This window comes from Acomys minous, assembly GCF_964271855.1.
Source record: "Acomys minous genome assembly, chromosome: 12".
Lineage (NCBI taxonomy): Eukaryota > Metazoa > Chordata > Mammalia > Rodentia > Muridae > Acomys > Acomys minous.
This window is the reverse complement of record NC_140493.1, coordinates 51785636-51813515: the sequence shown is the minus strand read 5'-3', so window position 1 is coordinate 51813515 and position 27880 is coordinate 51785636. Positions and strand designations below refer to the sequence as shown.

General features: G+C 44.2%; 1 protein-coding gene across 1 annotated transcript in view; it reads left to right on the top strand.

Moving 5' to 3' along the window:
* Window positions 1-27880, top strand: part of COL22A1 (collagen type XXII alpha 1 chain) — a 246003-nt gene that overhangs the window by 204491 nt on the left and 13632 nt on the right. Inside the window, exons 50-58 of the mRNA XM_084747922.1 lie at window positions 913-966; window positions 6090-6143; window positions 10624-10677; window positions 15682-15726; window positions 16448-16501; window positions 18390-18443; window positions 22369-22422; window positions 23675-23746; window positions 25352-25387. Of these exons, the coding sequence (XP_084604048.1) occupies window positions 913-966; window positions 6090-6143; window positions 10624-10677; window positions 15682-15726; window positions 16448-16501; window positions 18390-18443; window positions 22369-22422; window positions 23675-23746; window positions 25352-25387 (477 nt within the window). The remainder of the gene's footprint in view (window positions 1-912; window positions 967-6089; window positions 6144-10623; window positions 10678-15681; window positions 15727-16447; window positions 16502-18389; window positions 18444-22368; window positions 22423-23674; window positions 23747-25351; window positions 25388-27880) is intronic.

The following is a 27880-nucleotide window of genomic DNA, read 5'->3' as shown; positions in this document are numbered from 1 at the left end:
GGAATTGAACCCAGGTCCTTTGGAAGAGGGGTCTGTGCTCTTAACTACTGAGCCATCCCTCCAGCCCCAAGGAAGTGGTGTTTGTCCCCTGATGGGATCATTTTTGTAAAATCTGTAGAGATGTAGAATAAACACACACCTTTGTATTCATTTATAATTTGAGGGTAAAATTGTAACCCTTTAAAATATCCCATTTTATGTGACTAGAGTGTTTATTTTGGCTTTAGATATTATCTTGGAAAGGCACTGGGAGGGGATTAGAAAATCATCAAGCTCCATTCTTACTCATGGCAGGGTGACAGGAAGCTGAGTAGTGTGATCAGAATACTGGTGGAAAGCCCTAGTGGCAGCTGTCCACCCATCATGAGTAAAATGGGGGAACAAATCACTAATTGATGCAATTTGGTAAAACAAACTTTTAAAACACCACACGTCTTTCATGGACGGGATAATGACTTGTAGCTATTTCCCATCACTGGGGGAAACACATAATGAAAATAATGAAAGTGTAGATCACACAGGCTTCTGGGTCAGTCTTTTCACTTGTACTGGGTCCTGTAAAGTGGAACAACCCTGGAGTCCCAGGCTGTTGCTATGGGAAGAGACAGGTGGGAGTGTATCTGGAGCCAAGTCATGTGAACTCCCATGCACAGCATTGTCTACAGCCTTGTCAAGTTCGATTCCCAGGCTCTCTATATTTGTAGACAGGTCTCTCCGCGACAGCACTGGGAGGAGCATGCTCCAATGAAGATGTCCTTGCAAGGGGCTTAACCCATGAATCGAGAAGACTACAGGAGCACCCTATCTTTTAACCACGATTCCTCCTACCTCATGGGACAGCCCCCTGTGAGAGTTATTTCCACAACAGCTGAGCAAGGATTTCATGATGTTTTTATGTCTTGGCTCTTCCAGGGCAAAGAAGGCCCTCCTGGTCCCCAAGGTCCATCAGGCATCCCAGGAATCCCAGTAAGTACCACTTTGAAGAGTCCGGCTTCTCATCAGAAAAATAAGCAAAATGTATTCCAGCCATGCGTGGGAGTGCACATCTATAATCCCAGTGCTAGGGTGGTGAAACAGGATTAAAGGCTAGCCTGGGGTACAGGAGATGCTGTCTTAAAAATTCTCCATCTTCCATCAAAAGAATGCATTGTAAAAGCAAGGTGTGGATAATAGTGGAATTTGTGGTATTTTAGAAAATTAGAAGAAAGATAATCTTTAACCTGATTATTACAAAGGACAACTAAACTTGAATGGAGCACATCTTAATCTCATTTTATGCTAAAATTTGGTGGTTTCTTTCTGATTTTAAATAGTTCATATTTTTTCTCTCTTGCAGTTACACAAATGTACACATTTCTACATGTAATATAAGTGCGATATACATGTCCTACAGACATATAAATGTTTTTTACAGCACTGTGGTTACATATTCATAAAATTTGCATGTAATATATAATGATGCCAAGTTATGTGTGGAAGTTTAATTGTTATTTTGTAATTTATAACCAAGGTTTTTGATACATGCTGCAAAATGACCTCATCACACAAATGTTTGTTCTCTGTTCCACAACTTAAAACATACCTCAGTAGGGCTGAGATCTCCACTTTGTACTAAATTTTTTAAATTGTGTGTCTGGGAAGGCCTTCTCTCATGGGTGAGCTCTTGTAATTGCCTGCCCACAGCACCTGACTCCGGCTCCCTAACATGCATCATTTTATGCCAGCCACACTGATATTCCTTTGGCTTCTAAATTATACTGTAGCCCCTCCTGCCACAAACTATCCCCTCCAAGCTGCAAGGATTTTGTGTGTGCATTTTTGTCCTTCCAGAACAACCTCTTCACTGGTTGATGCTCTTCAACCAGTGGGCACTGGACATGGATCCTAAGGCTTCATATTCTCTAGGCAAATACTCTACCACTGAGTCACATCCCTATATCCCAATTCAATTTACTTTTGTTTTCCTCCTTTTTGGATTTATTATGTATATCTGTGTCTGTATATAATTATATATGGACACACATAGATGTATATGTTATTATTATTTACTGACTCTGATCAGACCTACTATATTGAGTGTGCCAGGCAGTTGCAGCGCCATAGCTATAGCCTTTGGTCTTAACCCCAATCCCAGCCCAGATAATCAGTCTGCTTTTTTTCTCAGCCAGGGTGAACTCTCTATCTCTTTTTCTTTTGTTTCTGAATCTCCACTCTGGCTCTGGTCATACTCCTTATTTTATTATTATTCAGTACTTGTAGTTAGGAAGTTCCTGTATACTAGATTGGGGAAAATAATAAAGAAGAATAGTTGGGAATTGAATTCTGGGTTTCCGCTTCTGTGATGTGGGCATCTGCTTGTGTTCAGCCTTGGATCTGCATACAGCAAAGAGTAATGTGGGAGGAGGTGAATAGCTCTCTGAGGTCCCTTCCTCAATTGTCTAACAGGCCCTACCACTGCTGGCAGGGGGCCTCTCCTAGACAGCTGTCAGGAAAACCATTGTACCCTGCTGAGGTTCACAAATCTGAAACAGTGATGTGCAGAAACTGGTGGGTCATGTAGCTGGTACATGAGTAGGAATTTGGTTTGATTCTGTCAGTAGTAAAGCCAAGTAAAGAAAATCTCCAGTTTGGGTATTGCATCCACCTGTTATAATTAACACAGGGCGAGACTAAAGGCGGGAAGCCATAGAAATAATCATACTATTTCCTTAAATCTGTCCAAGCCTCTTCTCCACTTTTCTCTTTTCTGGCCTTTAATACTGACGTCCAAGATAATACTTTCCATGACTCTGCTTATCCTCCCCTCCCCGTCTTCCTCTTCAGGGTACCCCTAATCATATCACTATCTGTCTAGCACCTGTTACTACTATTATACCAAGACTGGGCTTGCACTGGCTTTCTTCTGTGCATAGCTGTGGGCCCTCCTCCCGGCAGCTTTTGTATAAAGGGCAGAATAAGGTCATGGGTTCCTTCCTAGCCCATGTTACCCTGCCTTCTGTCCTCTCCAGCTTATTATCTATTTCTTCTTACTTCCTCCCCAGTTGGACAGTCACTTCCTTTTCCTTCCTCTATTCAATTGTTCCTACCAGACTCCTCCTCCTTTGCCTTCTGCCTGGACAGTGCGAATCACTGTGACTTCTATGCGCAACAAGTTCATCATAGTTTGCTGTGAACTTAGAACCTTCCACACATGCGTGTATCCCACTCATTACTAAACCCCACCACCAGACATCATGCACTCCGGAGACATATACATGACCTCTCAGCATGGTTAAGTATGAATTTGAACTAGATTTAAAATCAGAGGCGGAGGAGATGGCAAAAGTCATAAGGATGCTTGCTGTCCTCCTAGAGAACATGAGTCCAGTTGACAACACCCACATCAAGAAGCTCACAGTCAACTGTAAATCTCAGGGGTTCAGTGCCTTCTCCTGGCCTATGTGGACGTGCATACAGATGTGGCAAACACACATATGTGTTAATAAAATTAAATGTAAACAATGGAACCCAAATGTAATACCATCTTTTGAAAGCCCTATCACAGAATTCAGGGCATACCCCTGAGCATCTCTTGCTTCTCTGTCCCTCTTCATCCGACTCCCCTAATGGTGCCAAGTTAATTCGTTCTCAGTCTGGGCTAAATGGTGGGACAAGGCAAGTTGAGTGGCACATGAATGATAACAAGCTCCTGAGCTGTGGACCCAAAGTCCCGGGTCCACAGTAGACTGGAGCTCCATGAGAAGACAAATCAAAGAGGGAGACGCATTGGTGCAAAGCAAGATGCACCAACTTGCACATGCAACTATGGGGACTCAGGGAGGGACAAGCCAAGCTCAACTGACGAAGTTCCCAGAGCTTCCTGAGAGAGGTAGCAGGAGCTTAGTCAAGGTCAAAGTATGTTCGCAGAGAACACTGACAGGGGTAAGGAAGAAGGTGTGGCAGGTGGAAGCAGCTGCAGACACAGGACTGTATGCATGTATTACTGAGGGGCAGAATTTAACCCCTTCCGATTCTGTTAGCTGCTATGCGGGATGCAAGAGCCAGCAAGCTCGCTAACATCTGAGGACCAACACCAGAAAGTGAAATGGTTAGTCTCTCCGTCTATTGAGGGCCATCCCCTTGTCATGCAGCACACTCTGTATCTGGGGTATTTCATCAAATCTTCACCCTCAGTACAGACACAAATGTATCCCTATTCATTCAAAGGGAAAAGGACAAGTTTTAAAAGTTAAGAACTGCCCATCTAAGCAGCTTCCAAAAGGCAGCTTCCTGTCTTGGGAAGCCCCACTTATTTCTCAGATTACACACCTACCCGCCTTCTAACAGAATACTCTCACGTCATTGCATTCAGGGACAGAGGATCACACCAGAAAGTCCCCAGCCGTTGCCTTCTTTAGCCTGAATTTGATGGTGTCCTTTCTTCCCATGTCTTCTCTCAAACTGGCTGCACAGCTTGCTCAACCCGCCTCCCCATGGTCTCTGTGTGTAGGGGGCTGGGCGGACAATAATTGTACAGTTGAACTTTTTAATCTTTGCATATTTTAATTAAAATATTAATAACATCATTTATCCTTCTCTTCTCTCTGTCCTACAGCTCTTCGTGCCCTCCCACACCTGCTTTCAAATTCATAACCTCTCTTTGATTATTATTGTTTCATATCTTTCTATCTAGAGATAGATAGATAGACAGATAAGTAGATAGATACAGATGTATATAAATACATACATGCAAACTGCTAAGTCCATTTAGTGTTTCTTGGCTTATGTGTTTGCGATTTCAAGGCTGACCATTTCATATTGATAGTCACTTGGGCACATCATCCCCATAAGGCTAATCCTCCCTCAGCATTCCTTAGTTACATAAATGTCTTTGTCTAGTAGGGACACGTTGATATTTCTTCCTTCCACATTGGCATGTGTACTGTTGTCAGTGTTTGGGTCTTGTTCAGGCTGCTGTACTGTGTTGTGCAGCGTCCTTGTCATTTCTAGGAGATATAATCTCACAGCAGACTTCCTGATTCTCTGGTTGGCACAACCTTCCTGCTGTTTCTTCCATGGTGTCTCCTGGGCATTTAACCTACAGAGGAGATGGGTCCATGAGTTTCTTTATTTGAAGTTCACATAGTCATGCTGGGAGCAGCATCCCTGAAACAGCACAGGTACCAGTGAAGTAAGCAGTGGGATAGCAGGCTGGAGAGGCGATGTGTTTTGGTCATTGTCCCAGCAGCATCCTCCATGCCCAAGGGCCCAAGAGGACAAAGTGCACACTTGCAATGGCAGCTGTCTGTAAGTGTGGCTGCCTCACTGGCCAGAGCCAGTGTTTTGCTGAGCATTGCAAACAGTTACCTCCGACTCACTGCAGGGCATATTCATTCTCTCTTTTTAGGTTAAGCAGCACCAAGGGGCCAAGGCTCTATGCCTCAGAGGTGCAAGTAGAATTTAAACCTCACTTGACAGAATTCTTTATTTTTTCAGCTTTGCTACTTTCTTTTGGATTCAGGTGGCATGAGATTGCCCTTGCTGATGCCCTATCATTGCCATCTTCTGAGATAGGTATATGTACCTATCTAGTTAATAAACCTCAAGGTTACAATATGCACATTCAGAGCTGAGGTCAGCTGGGGTAGAGGGACTAGAGAGAGAACCATATCATAGCTTGGCTTTGCAAAGAGAATCATAAAGCACCACTGGTCTTTCTAGAACCAAGCAATCCCCGCCCCCCTTTCCCTGCACCCCATAAAGACTCAGTAGCACTGCTAAGTGTTTTCCGTGTGATTTCTTCTTCCCCATTACCCACACCCTGTCAGCTTACTCATCAAAGAGGCCCACTGTGAGGACCATAGTGGGGGCTTTTGTACATAAATAACAGGAATCATGATGCAACTGCAAAATGGTCTTTGTTTTAGGATGTCCATTTTTGAATCAGAAATCCACATCCAGACCCTAGATGTTGCGGAGATGCCCGCATGCTGCTAACTGATCATAAGGCTGCTGCTACACAGAGAGATGCACGTGGGATGCCTTCGTGTCTGTCTTTGCTTCTCACTAATCTGCCCTGGCCTAATAAGCAATTTGAGTTTATCTTGCAGGGAGAAGAAGGCAAACAGGGAAGAGATGGAAAGCCAGGTCCCCCTGGAGAACTGGTAAGGGACTCTACACTTACCCACATGCCCAGATCATCCAGTTCCAGCTTGTCTGAGATGCTGAGAGGCTCCTATGATCCACACACACAGCTATGTCCAATGCATCACTTCCCTCTCCTCTATAGCCCTGCAAGGAAAACAACTCTGCCTTTCAGCTGATGAAACTGATCTTAGGTTGGCAAGCTTACCAGCCTAAAATCACATAATGGTCTGGTGACAGCCCAGGAATTCCAGGTTCAGCTCTCCTATCCTTCCACACTGTACTTTGCTGCCCACGAAGCCTTGGCCCTCTGGATGTGGAAGCGAATTTGTGGGCAAATGAGCTACATTGGATTCTGGTCTTGAGAGCTGATTCCTAGCTTTATGTTTTAAATCTGGTCTGCAGGTGTTTGTTATTGGTTTTACTTTTCTTTAATGACATTAATTAGGAACCTCAGTGAGGTGGACAAAGAGCTACTGAGGTTGTCTAGATGGGCACATAGCTGCATGACTTATCTATGACTTCCAAGTCCTCTCCTAGGGCTTGGGGACCTCTCTTGATGGCTCCACAGTTTCTGGCATGACTTTTGTTTTCACAAGTTTACAGCTGTGGTGTGGCTCAGTGGAGTGCTTTCCTATGATGCAGAGCCCTGGGTCCACTACAGCAAAGAGAAACAGTGGAACACAAAATGAAGCAATACCCAAGCAAACCACATGCTTTGTAGGGAAGATAATGGGCTGCAGGGATAGGGAGGGACCTGGGTCCTCCACACACCTCCCTGGTTATATAACAGGAGCACATCTACCAGAACACTGGGAAGCTCTAGGAAGAGTGAAGGATCCACCCATTGAAGGATGGTTCTGCATAAAGAGAACGGGCAGATGACTTTATAGTCCATGGTATTTTAGTTACTGTAAATTTAATAGGGATTTTTAAAAATTGCATTTGCTTGTTTATTTGTGTAGGTCTAGGCAGCGCACAGGCAAAGATCAGAGGTCAGCTTGCAGAAATTGGTTCTATCCTTCTATCATGTGGGTCTTGCCGATCTAACTTAGGTTGTGAGGCTTGGTAGCAGGTGACTTTTCTTGCCAGCCATTTCACTGCTCCCATTCCTGTCTTCTAAATTCATTTAATAGTCAATTTAATTAATCAATTAATTAACACGTATATACACTCTGACTATGCCATGCCAGGGGTGGGAGAAAAAGGCATCCGATGTCCAGGAATTGGAGTTACAGGCAACTGTGATGTGATGCTGATGCAGGTGCTGGTCACGAAGCTCTGATCTCTCAGAGGAACAGCAAGGGCTCTTGCTAAGCCATCTCTCCAGCCCTTCTTTAATATCTTAAAGCAACGTTTATGTGTTACGTGTTGGCAGAACTGAATTTAATATAAGAAATGAAATTATTTTATGCCCAGTATCAGCAATAAAAATAGCAACAAAGTGGCTTTGGATGCTGGAGTTCCTCCTCATAAGCTGTGTGACCTTGAATGAATCAAGCGGCCTCTGTAAGCGTCAGTCTCCTCAAATTAGATGGAGGGTAATATGCTAACTTGCTAGAAGTTGGGGATCAAATGAGGTGAAGAATGCGCAGAACACCAGGTTTATCTCACTCTTAATTATTTTAGTGAGGTCCTCTTTGCAACTGCCCTACTTTAACTCCCGGTGAGGTCAGAACTGTGGAGCCTCTGCAGCCACTAAATGGGATTACATAAAAGTTTTTCTAGTGAGGTTCATGGTCCGTTTAATTTGCTTGGCCATAAACTATTATGAGTCATTCTAAATTCTACACAGCTTGCCCGAAGCACCTTCTTCATCACTTTATACTGTTTGTTGGTTGCAACAGCTCAATGCTGAGGGTAAAAGAAAGAGCCTTTCCAGGGAGAACAAAGTGGGATGCTCCAAGGAGGCAGATGGCCGACCGAGGATGGAGGGAGGGATTGGGGAGGGGTCCCAAGAATAGAGAGGTATTCTTGGGAATATCTGAGGCCAGGAGCAGCCAGAACTTCACTTCATTTTCCAATTAAACCTCAGTAAAAACCATGGTTATGAGTACTCTTATTGTCTCCAGATAAGAAAACTGGAGATACACAAAAGCTAATGGCTGGACCAGGGTCTTCCAGCTGGTGAGTGAAATCTCTTGGAACTATATCTCTGAGGCTGACCCAAAGTTCAGTGCTTAGAGCTCAGAGCTATGATTCACCTTTGTGCTGAATAAGTATTGTCCCTACAGCATAGGGTCACTAGTCTTTGTTCCATTAGTTTGTTGACTGCCTGTTCCATGGACTGTCATTGGGATACAGGACCAGTCCTGTTCTGGGAAAGCAAGGATCACACAGGAGAGAGCCAGTTTTCGCAGACCAGGTCATACTCAATGGCCCCACAACAGTAGGTGGGACTCTGAGACCCTAAGTTTTCCTTCTGGCTAGCTGTGGAATCTCACTGCAGAGTCTCCTAATAGTTTATTACACTGAGATGTGTTGGGAGGAAGTTGGCATAGAGAGGTGGAGTCTGAGATCTTGAGGAAAAAACTCTGATGTCAGGAAGGTATGAACTCTGGTGCTCTATATTTGACCACCTCCCCTTGGTGGGGAGGCCTGATGGCACTCAAAGAAAGAATAAGCAGGATACCAAGATGAGACTTAATAGCTTATGACCATATAGTGGGGGAGGAGGTCCTCCTCTGTCATAAACCTAGGGGAGGGGAATAGGGTGAAAGCAGGAGGGAAGGAGGAATGGGAGGATACACGTGATGAGATAACAATTGAGTTGTAATCTGAGTAAATTAATAACATTAAAATTAAAAAAAGTAATAAAGTTAAACCCTATGTGGTTCGGGGACAAATGGACCATGGGGAGGTAAGGTTATAAAAGACAGGCTGGTGACTGGTACCCATGGAAACAGCAGGTATCCAGCTTCTCTCCTGAGAAACCGTAAGAAGCACACTGAGAATCTCTGTATTTCCCATCACAGCAAGTGCCCTTATGTCTGAGGCTGGGATACATGGATAGAGAGTGGCAACAGGTAGTACATGGGGCTTCTCCACTTTGACCCATGCTCATGTAAGGACCATCCAAGGAGAAACAAACAGATAGACATATAAGAGGTAGATGATAGCCCAATGGATGGATGGACATGTCAATGTATCAATTAAACAGATTTTTGAATTGCCTGTTATTTAATGCTTTAATAAGATATAGTTGAACATCAATTGTTGTTTAGGATGAAGTACAGAGTTTCAGTTATTTTAATTACTACCCTCACTGTGCATCTTTGGACAGTTGACTTAATCCCCCTGTGCCCGCCATGTGGTTTTCCTAAAGGCTATCTACCATTGGTTCTCAGTGAGGCTTCATCATGATTCCAAACATCTTAGTTGTATCTAATGCAAGGGTAACTCTTAATTGATACTATAGGTAATGGGGCAAGTAGTGACAGTCACCTTGATAATGGGTCAAGGCCAAGACCTGCAAAGGTAGACTATCTGAAAGTTAAAGCTGCAGAATGAGATGCAGGGATAAAGTGACAATCCGACACCACACAGCTAGACTCGCATGAGCTGGCACAGAAAGCAGCAACAACAACAACAACAACAACAAAAAAGGCCTGGACAGCCAGCCTCTGACTCCTGACTTCTGAGATCTCTCTAAATCTAAGAATGCCCCAATCCCTCTTCCTTCTCTTCTAATGTGAACTCTATGGAAATCCTCAGAATTTACTTCGTGTAAAAATTGAGGTGCCAAGTGCTTAGGGAGAGCCATGTTCTCAACCTACAGTGAAGAAAAATCCGGAACGGGTCCAGCTGTCCGTCAAACAGTTCCACCTGCTCCTCTCCATTCCCCGCCCCCTTCGGAGCCTTTTGTCTGGGCTCCAGCTGCCTTTCTTCATGGCTAGGCTCTGTCTGGGGTAATGGCAAACGGTGGGCAATAATTTTTTGCAGCAAGTGGATCCTTGTATTCCTTTTTATCTGAGACCATGGGGTGTGGAAAGGGCTGCGGGAATTAGATCCCAGGCCCCATGAATGGTGCCACTGGTGGCCTGAGCAGAGCCTCTGCCTGGGTCCCAGGAAGTGGGGTATTCTTTAGCTTTGTCCTTAGAAGTCTGGTAAAATAAAATGCCTTTGATCTTCACTGTGGCCATTGGAAAAGTGTAATGGTTCATAGCTGCCTTGAAGTACTTTTGTGAGTCGAGTCATTAATAACTAAGATGATTTTCTAGTTTTTCATCAGGACAGAGCACTCTGACAGTGAAGAGGCCCTGTGAGTGGTTAATTGGGGGATAAGGCTTGAACTATCATCATCACAGGAAAAGTAGGAATACATCACAGGCGGATTGTGGAGACCACACTAGAGGAATACATTGGAAATGCTGGGGCCAAGTCTGGTAGACTGCTTGGGGAGAGACATGTGGGAATGCAGTGGTATGAAGGGAGGGCAGCCAACCATCTGAAGAGCCTGAACACAGGAGCCTGAGTCTCTTCTTCTCTTCCTCAAATCAGGGCAAAACAGGAGAGCCAGGCCTACCAGGAGCAGAGGGAGCCAGAGGTCCGCCGGTAAGTATAGGTCCTATGCTGTTCCCGGGAAAGCGTGCAGGGCTTCCGAGTTCCAGAAGTCGGCCTCCCAACACTCTGGAGCTCGTGAAACCAATTCTGCTTTCTCCGCAGGCCACACAAGCTTCTCTCTCCTAGACTGCAAGCCATCCAATGCTAGTCAGTGGTCTAAGCTTTCTTCATTCTTACCCTGTTTATCCCAACTTTAATGTGCTCTACTTTGAATAGTTGAAGGGGAAAAAACCAGGGTGTTTTGTCTATTTCTGTTTTCTTTTTTCATTTATTTTCATTTGTTTTATTTTTAATTTAGTGGGTTTTGGTTTTGTTTTGTTTTGTTTGTTTGTTTGTTTTAGTACTTTTTGGAATCAGGGTTTCATGTAACCCAGGGTGGTCTCGAACTTACTATGTCTCCACGGATGACCACTCCTTTTGGTCTTGCTTCTACCTTCTGCTTGCTTGGATCACAGGCTTACACCACCATCATGAGCTTTGCAGTGGTAGGGATGGGGCTCAGCACCCTGTGCTTCCTAGGCAGGCACTTTCTCACCTGAAGGACATCCTTAGCCGCTTCCTTTAGTGCACCAACTAACCTTTTTCCCGCTTGTGTAAGTCCATTCTAACTGCACACTGTAGTGGCGGGGATGCTAGGAAGAGAGGCAGGATTGGTACGAGGGTGAGCCTAAGTTGTTTCTAATTCTGCAGCAGAGTAAAGAATATTCAACATTCATTGTATTACCCGGGTTAGTTTTGCTTGAGTGAGTTACATTCTTTCTGTATGTTTTTTCCTTTTTTTTTAATTGAAAACATATATTTAGAGTGGGTTGGTGTTCCCCTCCCTCCACTGTCTGGTTAGAGTATGTCCTTTTCAGTGTCCATGACCCCTACTACTAGGATTCTCAGCTAGAGTCACCCCTATATCCTTCCAGAAGTCTGCCCTGTCCTAGGTCTCCAGCTTGTCACAGCGATGCCTCCGCCCATGGTTTCTCTTTTCTCTGCAGGCCCTCTGCCCTCCCACCCACCACTCTCCACAGGCCTGACATCCACCCTCATTTCTCTCAGCGTTCCCTGTCCTATCTTGTTCCCTCTCTTCAATCACTTCCACTGTCCATTCTATTTCCCCTACTGAGTGAGATGTTTTCATCCTCCCTTGGGTCCTCCTTGTTATTTACCTTCTTTGGGTCTGTGAATTGTAGTATGGTTATCCTGCACTATATTTTTAATATCTGCTTATAAGTGAGTACATACCATGTGTGTCTTTCTGGGTCTGAGTTACCTCACTCAGGATGATCTTTTCGAGTTCTATCCATTTGCCTGCAAATTTCATGATTTCCTTGTTTTTAATAGCTGGGTAGTGTTCTGTTGTGTAAACGTGCCACAGTTTCTTTATCCATTTGTCGGTCGAGGGATAAAAATTTACCCTGCCTACAGGATGTGCAGGAATAAAGATAACAGAGATCGGGGGAATTGTCCAACCAGTGTCTGGCCCAACCCGAGACCCACCCCATGGGAAGCAGCCAACTCCTGACACTATTAACGATACTCTGCTATACTCACAGACAGGAGCCTAGCATAGCTGTCCTCTGTGAGGCAGCACCCAGCAGCAGATCCAAACAGATACAGAGACTCACAGACAAGCACTGGGGACAAAGCATAGGGAGTCTTCTGGAAAAGCGAGAGTATGTATAGAAGGACCAGGACGTGACAGGAGCTCCACAAGAGAACCAACAGAGTCAACTCTCTAGGACCCAGAGGAGCTCGTGAAGACTGAAGTACCAACCGAGGACCATGCATAGACTGCACATAGATCCCCCCCCCAGATGTAACAGATGGGCAGCTCGGTCCTCACTGGGTCCCCAAGTAAGGGGAGCAGGGGCTGTGTCTGACATGGACTCTGTTGCCTGCTTTTTGATCACTTTGCCAAGCAAGCACTCAGTCCTGATGTGATTTGATGAGCTGGGGTGTGTGGGTGAGGGGCTTCCCTTTTCTGGGGAGTAGAAGAGAGGGTATAGGGGAAGAGAGAGGGAGGGTGGGACCCGGAGGAGAGGGAGGAGGGGGCTACAATCAGGTTGTAAAGTGAATACATAAACAAATTAGTTAATTTTATAACTTTATACGGAAAAAGGAAAATATCTATTTTTTAATTTCATATGGAAGGTTTTGTAACTGGGTTGATGTTTACCTTTCTCCTCTGATCATGTACAAGGCGATTTTCAGTATCATGAACTCTGTTCCGTAACGCTGAAGGCTGAAGGTAGGGGCCAGCTCAACTTCTCAGTGTACAGTGGACTGTGTAGGTGTTTGGTTGTATACACCCTTTCAGCAGTAGGGCCTTATCATCAACTTGTGGAGATCAATCAATAACCGTGGCAATAAATAGCCTTGGGGGTTTGGCAGTTTCTACAGTGCCCCTCTAACCAACAACTCAATTAGATATTAACCCATTCTTGGTACTGGAGATTTCATTTGGTGGCAATAGACATCTAATTTGGAGTTTGTCTCCTGCATTATTTGGTGATTCCATTTAGATTTCTTTCATATATGTATATATTTTAAGAAACATTTACTGTAGGTTTCTGTGTGGCCCCTCACATGGTACTTGGTTTTAGCAATCCTCCCTATAGCTCCTCCCTTACCCCATTCCCCTCTTTTTCCCTTTCTACCTTTAGTATTTTTGCTCTAGCCCCCATCAATTCATAATTATATATTCTATTTTCCCTTCCTCAGAAGATCCTTTCCTCCCCCCCAATCCCTTACTTTATACCTAATCTCTGTGTTTATATGAATTTAAATCTATATCTAGTTATTGCACTAAACACATACTTTTCTATAATAATAAAATGTTTTAAGATTTCAATATTTAAACACTTTACCTCTTCATGCTGGTGAATTTTTTAATATAATTCCTTAATTTTTAAAAATGTGACGATGTTTAATGAAAATGCTGAAACCCAATTATTCACTAAGAAGTAGCAAATCAGAATGCTATTTCCTTCATGTTATTTTTCTTTTGAAAAATCAATACGTCATCTGGCTACTATTCATTATGGAGGAAACAAAACATGAAAATCAATGTTCATTTTTTCCAGTCTCCCTGCTTCTCCTGTGTGCAGCAGGAGGGAGCCAGGCATGGGGATAAATGTTCTGGTCTATGGAAACAAAAACCTCTTGAATCAGTGGCTGCTTATTCTTTTTAATCCTACTTTAAGTTGGTGGTCCCATTAAATCCTCTGTTCTAAATACAGAAAATGGGTGCTTACTGTAATTTAATCTCTTCTCTTATAACTAAGTGACTCTGGTATGGTAATGGTCCAGTTTCGTCAGATGGCTCCTGGCTTATAGGAATAAGTGGGGCTCCTTGTGGACTGGGGAGACCCATTTGCTGGGGCTTGCTTTAAGGATTAGACACACTTGTGTACTAGGAATTTCAAGGTAAGGGTGGAGTTAAGAGTCCTAAGTTGGTGAAAGAGGACCAGTTCCTTTGGTTGACTTCACTGAGCCAAAGGAAAGCTGTGAAGGATGACATGAGTTTGGAGAGCAATATACCTGGGTCCTTTCATTTGTCATTCATTGATCAAATGGGGCCTTTCTGGACCTCTATTTCCTATGTAATGAGGATAATGGTAGCTGTCACACCTGTGCAGCAGCTGTGAGTGCTAACAGAGAGCATAGTACTTACAAAACTCTTAGTCAAGAGCCTGGCAGTGTGGGGCTCCCCTATTTGTGGCTTTTGTCCTGAGCTTATGGGATGAGTCCCTTCTTTGAGGCCAACTGGCTCTAGAACCTTGCCGAATTCTGAGTAGTTGAAGAACCTTGGTTTATTCATTTTGGACAGCAACTCTACAGATATGGGTCTCATTCTCATGATCATGTGTGGAAACTGAATCCTAGTAAGGGGATGTAAAACATCCCAATTTACACTAACCCCTTCCAGCCCATGGTCTGCTCTGGTACATCAGATTCAGGGGCACAGAGGGTATCTGTAGATATGGAGAGATGGCTGGGAAGGGTGGCATTTTGTTATCTTACCCGTAGTAAGGGCTCCAGGGGCAAATGCCCTTTCTGAGTTGGCCTAGAGTGGTTGAAACTGAATCTAAATCTCATGTGACTCCATTGCCCTGTTCCTTGTCTCCCTTGATTTTTCTCCATCAACGACTATAGTGTTCTAACAGCTCACAGCATAATTTCTGGTCAGAGTGTCATTGAACCCCATTTTTAAGCCCAGACTTAGGTGAAGTAATTATCATACCTATAGACTGAGGCTCCCTGTCCACTGGCCTAACTGGGTCCTAGAGGGACCACATTCTACCACCTCATCCTACTGCCTCATCCTCTGGAGGCTAGAGATTGCATATTCTAATCAGCCATGGAGGATGGCGATGAATAAACTGCATTTCTCAGTTGGGACCTTAATACCCTGAAGGGCCTTTGAGGGTGGAGTTCCCCTTGGGCTTGCCTCACCTCATAGCTTTCTGCTCCCTAGCGATGTCTTCATTTGCTTGTGGCATCAGATGAAACCAGAGTGGAGACTTGTGGATGTACCCAGGTGGAAACAGGATTTGGGTCCACGGGCTCTCTGTCATCCTTGTGTTGAGAATGGCCAAGGAGAGGTTGTCCTCTGTATCAGATGGACCTGTGTGCACATCATGGTACCCCTTCACTATTTGGGTGATAGGCAGGACTGAACTTTGCTTTCCTTTTAAAATGAGGAGAGCAGAGCCCATGTTTCAAGGCTTCAAGACCATGAAATGATCACTTTCAGTGGTTGTATCACCATGCAAAGTGGGGCCCCATAGAGAAGGCCTTCTTCCTTCTCTGCTTTTTGCCTTTCCTTCCTGCTTTTCCTCTCTCTGTTACTACACCCTGAAACTTGTGGCAAGCAAGAGGCAACAGGGTAAAGCAAAGCTGGAAGATGAGATGGAGCAGAGCATCTTTGAAACTCTCTGCCCTTTTGTTCCCCCAGCTTGTTCTTCAGTAGAGTAATTTCATAACCTCATCATTGTTTTCCAGGGCTTCAAAGGACACACAGGTGATCCTGGTCCACCTGGTCTGAGGGTAAGTGGGTGACACAAGACAGAGGACTCAATGTTTTGCAGGACATCACCTTGCTGCTCTATTCAGGAAAGAGTAGTATGCATGCTAGCATGCCGTCACAGTGGGTGGCATCATCCTGTCTTTTCATTGGAATCTTCTATATGGTTCTTCTGGGCCCTAAGTGACATGTAGCCAAGTTAGCCAAGCAACCTGAACCCTGGTTACCTTTATTATGTGGGCTATACAAAGGTCCCTTGATCCCCGTGAAGCAAGCTGTGGTATTAGGCTTCGTTTGCAGACTGAGATCAGAGGTTCTGGGTTAACACATAGGTATTATCTTAGATAAGACAGAACCTAGAACATTTTCATATGCTTTAACACCCATCTCTTCTAAATGTCCCAAATGGAAGTGGCAGTTGGGACAATGGTTGGATTCCTTGAGCATTGTGGATAACCATAGCAGAGCTATGCTATAGAAAGAAGCAGATAACAGGGGCCTCAAAGAGACTCATCTGACCCACCATCTTGTGTTCTTTCTGCCTTCCCTGTCAGGGAGGCACTCCCCTGTTGAGGCTCCACATAAACTCGTCTAGGATCCAGAGTTCTGCTGTAGAGGTTGCCCAACCCCTACCCCTAACCCAAAAGGGGTGCTTCTGCCTGACAGCCTTCTGATGCTCTTTGCATTTGAGGTGGCCCTATAGCTGAATCAGCCCTGTCCCTAATAGCAGTTTCTTGTTCCTAGGGAGAACCCGGCATGGCAGGCCCCCCTGGAAGGGAAGGATCACCAGGAAAAGATGTAAGTCAGCGTGGTGGAAGGAATAAGATGGGAGAGGGCACCCAGGGACCACACCAGAGTGGCAGATGGCAGTTCTGTGAAGGATATGGAATGCTACATAATTGATTTTCATTGACACTTGAGCTTCTTACATCCCTGGGGTCAGCCTGTATCTTACAGTTGGTGAAAGCTTTTCTGGGTTATCTGATTTGTTTAGTGTCCAATGTCTGGCCCTATTGGATCTATCTTACATGATTTGTGAGGCGTGTCAAGTTTTCTCCTATAATTGTCTGCTATAATTAGTGCTCATAGTAATAATGAATCCCACAAAATCACGACTATCACCATTGCTGCCATCATCATTGCCACCATTATGGTTACAATTGTCAGCAGCACTGCATCACATCCCCCATCAATAATACCATTACTATGACTAATACCATTCCATCATCACCACTGCCATCACTAAACCACTTTTTATCACCACCACCATTGTCTCTATGGCTACCACCAGTTGCAGTTGCAGTAGCAGTAGCAGTAGCAGTAGCAGTTGTAGTAAGCAGTAGCAGTTGCAGTTGCAGTTGCAGTAGCAGTTGTAGTAGTAGCAGTAGCAGTTGCTGCTTCAGCTGCTACTTGAGCTTTATCTCACCATAGACAGCTCCAATGTCTCACTTTCATTTGGTCAGAGATTAGGACAGAGAAGGTAAAGTTTTTCTCTGGAAGGCACAAATGCGAATACTGTGATCTAGAAACTCAGAGGTAAAGGGAGTCATCCTGGAACTGATATTTGTAGCTCATCCTCCATTCCCCTTCTCCAAGACTTGACTGCCTGTTGTACATGGCATTTTACAAGGCGACCTGACATTTGGGTATGTAGAATGTTCTCCGAGGAATGGGGAGCTTGTCAGAAGCGTGGAGACAGGGTCTTGAGAACCCCAGTGATGGTCTTCTAGACATTTACATCTTTCAGGACCTCTATGGAAACCTCCATAGCAAGTGGGCTCCTCTTGTTTCTCTTGATGCTCTAGCATAGTGGGTGTTTGAAAGATCTGCCTTGAAGGGTCTAGAGGCAATGGTGTGGAAAAGTTCCCTTGTTTTCTCCTGGCAGTTTGTCCTGGCTAATTTTGTGTCAACTTGATGTAACCTAGAGTCATCCAAGAGGAGGGAGCCCACGAGGCTGGGCTGTAGGGTAAGCCTGTAGGGAATTTTCTAAAATTAGTGATTGATGTGGGAGAGCCCAGCCCATTGTGGCTGGTGCCACTCTTCGGCTGATGGTCCTGGGTTCTGTTAGAAACCCTTATGGCTGAGGAAGCCATAAGGAAAAGTCAGTAAGCAGCACCCCTCCATGGCATCTGCATCAGAGTTCCTGTCTTGATTGCCTTGGATGATGGACTCTGATAAGGAAGAGTAAAAGAACCCCTTTTTTCCAGGGATTTTTTTTCATGGTGTTTTATCACAGCAATAGTAACCTTAATTAAAACAGTTATAAACCCACTATAGTAGGTGAGCACCATGAGGCTGCCTGAGACACTGTGTGGGGAGGTGATGCTGTTGGGTGACAGGCTACATTCTGTGGTGAGTCTGGCAGGAATGGTTCCAGGTTATTATCTAGTAAATTTGTCCTTTTTGACTTCTCTTGGTTAGAGATGTGACCACCTTAAACTACTAGGGAAACAGGTGCTCTCTGCCTGAGCCAGTAACTACACATACTCAGTTACAAATGTGACCTGAATAGCATCTCCTGATTCGGGTGAAACAAATCTGTGCAAGTCTGAAGCCCTTTGCATTCAAAAGGAAATTTTAGGACACACTGCTTGATTCTTGGGCCTGTTGGTGAAGTCTAATCCAAACTGGACCTTTGTCATCTTCGCAGGCAGCTTTGTGATCATATGACGCCTCTCTATTCCAGGGTGACACTGGACCTGCTGGACCACAGGGTCCCAGAGGACCAAGAGGCCAACCAGTGAGTTCTGCTTTGAGACTAAGTTGCTACACAGTTCAACAGAACTGTTGCCATAGTGATGGTTGGTTGTTTCATCGTAATGTGGATACATGCATTGTTTTAAAATGATGTTCTGTGTCCTAGAGCATGATAAACAGCCGCTGCCCTCTGCCCCAAGCGCCTTCCTACATGTACTCCAGGGCAGCCCACTGACAGTCTGCCCACAAGAACTTCAGGAGCTGCCCTACTTCCAATTTGCCTCCATTGCACAGATTTATACATGTGTCACACATGAGTGTCTTATAAGTACCACACCTGCTAGCTTCTATACAGAAACATTTCCCCTCATTTCTGGAGGCCAGAGGAAGGAGATTAAGGTCCAAGAGGGAGAATAACCCTCTATCTCCTGCTTCTTAGAGTTAGCTGACTATGATAGTATTCTTTGGCTATGCTTCAGTCTTCATGTAAAGGTCTGCGCGTGCACGTGTGTGCGTGCATGCGTGTGTGTGCGTGCTTGTGTGTGCATGCATGTGTGTGTGTGTGTGTGTGTGTATTTCCCCCTTCATACAGACATTGCTTCTATTGAATTAAGGCTCAAATCTATTATACCATAAACTCACATAGCTTATTACATCTCTGATGATGCCATTAGCACATTAAAATTCCAAGGGCCTAGGAATTAGCACTTCAACATGTGAATTTAACCCACAATTTTCCACACGTTGTTAAACATTTGGGGTTTTATTCATTCCCATCTGTACATGCAGCCAAATCCATAGAGTATGAGCCAACGTAGAAAGTAGTTGTTTGGATGCCCAGTGTTGTGTAAAGAGAAAAGCATTAGAGACCCATGACAGGCAGCTGTGTGTGTAACTTGGTATACTATGAACAGTAAACTTTGATTTTAGTAAGGAGGACTGCACTCTAAAACAAAGATGGAAAGTGTGTCACTTCAAATATATAAACCAGAACAGCAATTTTCCTTCATTGTCATGTGTGCTGTTCCATGGATCATCTTAGCCTGAGCCCTTTTTACACCAGTTGCTGTAGTTTGGTTGCCTCAGTGTCACCGCTAATGTCTAACTGAAGTACTATGCTGTTACAATGGGATGTTACTCAGAAACATGAACTTTTCACCTCTGCTGCATTCTTCGGAGGTCACTGTTGGACACATGGTCTGACAGTGTTTTGTGTGCCTCAACTCTATTGTTGATGATCACATTGGCAGATTAATTTCATTCATGTTGTGGTAACTGTAGATGTATACACAGCCTCCACACTTTTATTTTGTTTTCTTTAAAATTTACAATCACACAGGAGTGAGGAAAGCTCATGTGATTGCTGCCTCACAGCCATTGACTTCAAAGAATGTGGGAGAGTTTACTGCATGAAACACAGATATCATTCGTTCAGTTTCCCCCATCCATCTGAGTTATAAAACTATGTAGTGAATCTGTCCATGCGAAGACAAGAAATGAAGATGTAGAGATACTCATAGTTTGCCCAAGATCACACAGCAAATCAGCAATTGAGGCAGCCTTTGCACCAAGAGTCTGAAGTTTAAGACCCTACCTTAAAAGTTTATGAACTAGATGGTCTTGTCAGAAACGTTATCCTAAAGGAAGGGGCTTGAAACTGAAGTTTGGAGAACAGAAGCTTGGGAAGGTGACTATATCCTCCATCCATAAGCAGAAATGGTACCAGAGATGCTCCTTGGTGGAGGACGATAGATAGATAGATACATACATACATACATACATACATACATACATACATACATATATACATACATACACACATACCATACAAAGATAGATGATAGATACATACATACATAGATAAAAATATAGATACATACATACATTCATACATAGATAAAATGATAGATAGATACATACATACATAGATAAAAATATAGATACATACATACATTCATACATAGATAAAATGATAGATAGATACATACATACATAGATAAAAAGATAGATAGATAGATAGATAGATAGATAGATAGATAGATAGATACATACATACATACATACATACATACATACATACATACATACATATATACATACATACATACATAGAGGTTCTGTGACTCAGGAAAGACCCTGGTCCCAGCACCAAAAGACCAATTTCACAAGGAACAGGTGGCCATCAAAACTAGTGTTGACACCATGTGCTAGTGTCTGGTGGCCCTCCTCCTTCCGCAGAGGCTGAGGGAGGACTGGAGCGAGACGCAGGAGAGATAGCATTTCCATAGGGATGAGCTAAAGTGTGTATTTTTAGAGAGACACAGATGGATTGGTGGTGGGTGGAGGGAGTATATGGAGGGGCAGCAGGCAGCACTCGCTAGAAGGTCTGAGTATGCCTGTCAGTCAGAAATGATGCTCAGGGCTTCCCTATACTCGCTAGCTGAGATCCCAGGCAGAGCCTGGGCTTTCTCTGTTCCTTGATTTCCTTATTAAATAAGGTTATGTATGTTACCTGGCTTTTGGGTGCATCTGGTGAGATGAGGTGCTTAAATACCATGGATCCATGGGCCCATTTTAGACAAAAGACAGGCTGTTTCTGGTTACTGAGCTACAAGCTACCTTCTTAATAAAAGCAGTGCAGTATGGGATGGAACTATGCTCAGATTTTCCATTTCTGTGCCTCAGTTTCTCCACATTTGCATTTCGTATGAGAAGGGGATGACTTATAAGGGGATTGCTATGTAATATAAGAGATACCTGGCCAAGGTCAGCTGAAGGCTGTTAACTGTATCAAGTTTTGGCAATGCTGACAATCTGTGTGAGTACACAATTCACTTACAAGACATCGTTCAAATCTTGCATTATCAGGGTTTACACTGAATGGATCTCTGTGACGTTCTTCATCTTTTCATTAAACAGAGAACCTCAGTGTCTGTCATTCCCTCACTCACTAGATGCTGAAGATATAAGAGCCACAAGCCACAGGCGCATGGCAAGGATGAGAGCTGAGCATAGAGAGAGCATCCTGTGGGATGTCGGGTGCGCAGAAGGTGTTGATCCCTGGCAAATTAATCATGTGCATTTTAAGAACAGGGATTTATTTGGGATCGAAACAGTAGCTAGGAGGATTCCTCAGCCTCTTAATATTTACTCTGTGATGGATCTTTTTGTGTGTGCTAACTTTGATAAGTGGCCTCATATAAGCAAGGCAGACTCAAAGTCACTATGTAGCTGAGGCTGACTTTGAATCCCTGATTCCCCTGCCGTGACACCCAGGATGCCTGGGATTATAGGTGAATGTCACTATGAGAAATCTTAGTGAGAAGAAATATTTGCCAAAATTATAAATATGCACAAAATGACTATAAAGTTAGAGATTGTTTGATTCATGGCAGTTTGACCTAAAATCTGTGGTATTGGTACCTTTCAATCCCTAACTGCAAGACAGTGTTTACTCTGGTCCCCTGTACCTTTGTGCTTTCATGCATTTATTGGGGTTGTGGCAATGCTTTAGGGGAGAGGTGTGCAATGAGAGGAGCAGGCAGACCTGCTTCCTCAGACACACCTTATGATGTAAGCAACTCTTCCTGAGCTGGGTTGTGTTATATGCTTGTATTTTTCATAGCCCAGCCTTTGTGTTGAAGGATGAATGGAAGAATGAATGAAGCTGGTCCTGCTCATTTACTATTCAGTGCTGTGGGCACCAGCCACTGAGTTGGGCCTTTTCATGCCCACGGACTCATTTAATTCCATAATAATGTTATGAATTAAATATCATAGGCTCCTTTTACAAGTTGAAAAACATCTTCTGCAAAATGAAGTGGTTTTCAGAGAGCCATGCCAGCCTGGGTGAGAAAAGCCTGTGTAATTAAGTCATCCACCTGCAGTGGAGTTTGTTCTAGTGCCCTGCCTGGTGATGTCCTGGCACAGAGTACTGGCAGGATAAACATTTCTGTTTCTTCCACCAGGGTAGCAGTGGATCGCCTGGATCCCCAGGAGACCCTGGCCGTCCAGGAGCCCCAGTGAGTGTACATCCCCGGCTTTCCTGATGGCATTAGGGCAGGGGTCTTAGGTCACTGCTGGTTTTTAATTTAGCCTCAGAAATACTGGAGTATGGTAGAAATAGTCCCACAGGCAGAGAATCATGGTGTGCAGCTCTTTGAAAGTTTCCCATGCATTTGACAACATTTCTCACTTTCTGCTCTCTGAAACAGGACACCTCCAACTATTCAATGTCAAAGATGTACATAAAGTTTCACAGTGTCTAGTGGTTGAAATAAAGGACATGGTCAGGCTAAGCAGACTTGACCATGTCAGTTGACAAAGTGGGATGTAGCATGGGAACAGAGATGCCAATGGTGTCTGGAGAGCAAGAAAGTTCAACGGTAGGTAGTGAAATGTATGGCAAGAAGACTCCTAAGCACTGACTAGATTCTGGAGTTGAGGTTCGTGTCAGGTCAGTGAAGAGACATGGCTCTTTAATGGGTACTGGGCTTTAATAGGTTCAAGTCTGGATATGAATTTCGTTCTTGCCCAGCATGCTTGTATTTGTATTTGCTTAGATTGAGACTTATTCAGGGGCCACTTGCAAGTATAAAATGTCATTGAAAATTTGGCCAGGGCATTGTGCTGCTACTGTTTTCCAGATAATTCCTGGGACTGTAGGAGCCTGGGTGACCAGAATTCACAAATCCCAGGATGACCAGTCACGCTGGTAGAGACCATCCCCACTGGTCCAGTGACAACTACATAGAGTGTCTATTCTGATGACAATTTCACTAATCTCTACCCTCAATGTAGGATCTGTTGGCCCTGCTGAGACAAAGAGGATAGGGTTGGGGTGGATCCACCCAAGGGAAGAGCTAGCTCCAGAGGTAGCTGACTCATTTATAGGCAGTTTGGGAAAAGGTAAAGGCTGCCACCACCATACCAGGAGCCTTAGCAGCATCATGGGAAGCAGTGCCCATCTCAAAGAGGCTGCACACAGCTGATAAGCTAGGTAGAGATGTTATGTCTAAGAATCCATTCTTAGATGTTACTGCTTGAATGGAAAGGCTCTTCTTTGTCAATGCGGATTTCCCCTCCTCTCATCTTCCTTCTCTGCTCCTCTGCGATGATGGCGAGCCCCATGTCTCTTTCTGATCCATCCTCTCTCCAATTCAGGGAAGGGGTAGCAGTCTCAGGGATCCACAGTTTGGGAGTGTCATCAAGTTTCTGAATATTGTGGAGTTTCACTTGACTTTGAATAATCAGTTCCCTGTTTTTCCTTCATAGGGCCAGAAGGGAAACAAAGGAGAAAATGGCAGCCCAGGACTTCCAGGTTTTCTAGGTCCCCGTGGGCCTCCGGTAAGCAGTGAACCTAATGGGGCCAAGATATCCTAGGTGTAACCTTGAGTTTCACTACTGTCCCTGCCAACTCATGTCTTAAGGACAATTTTTTTTCTGTGTCATAGTGAAATGATATGAGATCAAAGTGCTCTAATATGGAGACCTTAGGAAATCCATTAAACATTTTGCCGTGGTGGCTATCTCCTTGTTCAAGTAGTATGACATCATCACTTACTTCAGAATATTAAATGAGAGAACGACATATAGGACTGTGGTAATGCTTAGCTTATTGCAGTACTTAGTAAATACAGGTTATTATGATGATGCTTATAGGTGTTTGTGGTGGACAGTGATGGCAGTAATGGCCCTGGAGCTTGAAGGATGCTTGTAATGATTATAGAGATGAGCAAGTTTTGGTCACAGCATCAGACAAGGTAGATGATGGATTCAAAGCCTCAGTATACATGTCTACCCATCTGGTGCTTTAGTCTGGGTCCCCTGACCTGACCTTATAGTGTATATTGAAACTGGTAAAGAGGTAGTAAGGTTCCGTTCATAGCCACACTAAAGCCACTGGAATGTTCTGTAGTCCCTGGCCTGCACTGATATGTGGATAAGAGTTGTGTGTGACACTTCAAGATGGAAAATGTTCCCATGTCCGTGGGGACCCCCTCTAGTTTGATTCTGCACTTTTTATGTGGCCACAGGGCCAACTGGATCCATCCTTTCCTCATGGTATCGTGTTCACTGCTAGCCACTTCTGATCTGTTGTCCAGGATGTGTATGGCTTGCCCGTTCACTTTCCTGGATTACTCAATTGTTCTCTTTTCCAGACCTTATTTATAATCTGGCTGCCACCAAGCAGCCAAGTACATACTTTTTGCAAAAATTCCTCTTGAATCATAAAAACAGATCAATTATCCTGCTTTATTACATGCTAGTCACTGCACTTTACATATCTCAATGGAAACAAGTATCATGCTAAACCATGACATAGGTGAAGTGATTCCTTTTAATTTATAGATGGATAAACTGAGGCATACTGAGCTTAAAGGATTAGCAAGCCATTCAATAGATGAATCAATTTAAAGTTGGCATCCACAATCTTATTGGCATCTTACTTAACTCATTGTCACCTGATGATAAGAGTGGCCTCTTTCCCACTAGACAACTGGTAAAACTGGCTTCTTAAGGCCTGTGTAGGGGCTGGAGAGATGGCTCAGTGGTTAAGAGCACTGCCTGCTCTTCCAAAGGACCTGGGTTCAATTCCCATCACCCACATGGCAGCTCACAACTGTCTGTAAGTCCAAGATCTGACACCCCTACACCAAGGCACATAAATTAAAAAAGAATGAAAAAGACCTGTTTAGTAGAGACACATTGACTCCACTGACAAAGAGTCCATAACCAGAGGTTATCATAACATTCTGGGGCAATTCTCTACCTTCTCATGCATGCACTGGCCAGAAGGCTCCATGTTTGATGGCTTTGTAAAGTCTGCACTATCTGGACCACTCGCTGATTACTCTCTGCTAGAACATGTTATGCGAAATGCCTGTCATGACGATTGGTATGCCCTGGATGATGCTACTGAGCCCTCTGACCCCATGTTCTTTTTTACAGGGAGAAACAGGAGAGATAGGAGCTCCAGGGAAGGAGGCAAGTATTTCCCAACCCTGCCCATTTCTCCTTGGTAGCTTTTTCCTGTGGGAACTGCAGGTAGGTGACATGGCTGAGAAGCAGGCTATGAACTTATCAAAACTCCTCCACCAGCACCACTGTGATTTTTGGACTGCGGACTTACATTTTAATTCCCTAAACTCTCACAAGTTTTGCAGCCAACAGGGGCACCAGTTAGATGAATGTATCTCCCTAGTCACCCTTGAGCATCATTCTGTCAGCAAATCCTTCCAACTTTTTCTTTCTGGTGCCTCTCAGCTCTTCTGAATGGACCCTGTCCAATCCCAAATTCTTTCTTACAAGGACCATTGCTGTAACTTCCCTAATGTTTTCCTCAGTCCAACCATGACTTTTTACAACAGCTGGAAATCCGTGGGACATTAACATTTTATGGCACGTTGTAGCTCACACTGCAATAGTGCTCTCCCCTTGCAGTACCAATGGACTCGGAGCTGCCCTTGTCCTTCCTCGTTTGTCTTCCTCCTGTCAGCTACATCCACTCTGCTCTATAAATTAAATACTAAATTAGTTTTCAGGGCTCTCTTTTCAAAATGCCTTTCAAAAATCACCTCCTCCTGTGGACTTTTGTAAACCAGTGGAGGGAAGCAGTGTTGACCTGCCCTGCTGATTGTCTTCTCTGTTCTGTCCCAGCACACGAGCCTCCCTCAGAGAAGGTGCCAAAAAGTGTCTGATGGTGAATGAATAGAATGAACGGATATGGAGAAAGACTTTCAGGAAATTGCTCATATGTGTATCAAAGCCCGAACTCTTGCCTTGAAAGAGTACAGATGGGTGACAAGGCTGAAAAGCAAGCCCTGAACTCATCATAACCACTCCTTGTCACTGTGTGCATTTGGGCCACTGTTTTAAGTGACTGCCTTCCTTGAAGCTGGCTCAAACATCCCAAGTCTGAGTACCCTGTGCTTTTGGCCCAGATACAGCTTTTCATTCACTGAACCTCCTCCTCACTTGCTGACCAATCATTGCTCTTGCTCACTAGATTAAGTGGGAGGCACTAATATCCCAGCTTCCTTTTCTGATGGTTGCATCAACTCAGTGATTTTTTTTTCATTGGACTGCTGCCTGCATGAGTTCCCTGTGCCTTTCCATTGCCCTCCACAATAAAATTCAGCCTAACCAGGCCTGGCAAACCTTCCCTAACCTGAACCACATTCTCCTTTTTGGTGGGTTGCACACAGAGAGCCCTTGCTTTCCATGACAGAGGCTTAGTCTTGTAATCCCTGTTGGATTCTGTCTGCACTTCCAGGCTGTATCCTTCCCAGCATCCAATGTCATGTTTTTTTTTCTGCTGGCATTTCTGTGGTACCTTCTTGTGGTTCATTATATTACGGAAAACAAACCTGTTTGCTGTATGTTAGAATTGGTATACTCATATCTAGCTCTGAACCAGGCTAGGAGTACCTTGAGAGAAAGGATCATGTCCCCACGCCACTCTTACTGACCACAGAACTTAGACTAGTACCCCAGTAGGGAAGCCAATGTTTCTATAGTGAAATGACTGAGTTGGCCTGGCTCAAAAGAGCTAGAATGCTTTCATTTCTTTTTAAAATGTAGACTAATTTACTTTTTTCTTTTCTTATTTTTCCCTTTTGATTTTTCAAGACAGGGTCTCTTTGTGTAGCCTTGGCTGTCCTGGACTTACTTTGTAGACCAGGCTGGCCTTGATGTCGCAGAGATCTACCGGACTCTGCCTCCCAGAGTGCTGGGATGACAGGTGTGCGCCACCGTGCCCAGCTGATTAAGTTTTAATTATGTGCATTTGTGTGTCTTTGTGTGGATATGTACATGTTAGTACAGGTGCCCTTGGAGGCCAGAAGAAAGTGTCAGATCCCCCAGAGTTGGAGTGACAGGTTTCTGTGAACCCCCTTAAGGAATGCTTGAAAGTGAGCTCAGTTTTCTGCCAAAGTTGTGCATGCCCTTCCTGCTAAGCCATCTCTCCAGCCCATGGCTTCATTCATGTCTACCAGCTATGACAGGCTAGGCTGGACTGGTCACCCTAATGTTAAGCCTTTGGCTTGGCACATTTTGAATCCCTGGAGCGGCAGGGTGGACTTTGGGATAGAAATATGATGCCTCATTTATAGAATAAGCATAGAACCTGCTTTCCAAACATTTCTTGCTTAAGGGTGAGGGAACAAGCATGTGTAGGTGTCCACACTAGAAAAAAAAAAGAAAGAAAGTTAGGTGGCAGCTAGAAGGAAGGTGATTTCTCTGTGAGGTAGATGCTGATCAGAGATCACAGCGAAGGTTTTGCAGAGGGCATACCAAGAGTCTAGAAGAGAAGAAAAGGAAAAGGGGGGAGGGGAGTTTATTTCAGGTGGAGAGGATGGAAGATGCGTGCCTGAGGGTCTCAATAGTACAGTGTGTGGAAGGATGCCTTTTCTTCCTCAGGTGACTGTCCCTGTATCCCAAAGGCTGTGAAAATATAGCAATAGGTTGATGTTTTTCCTT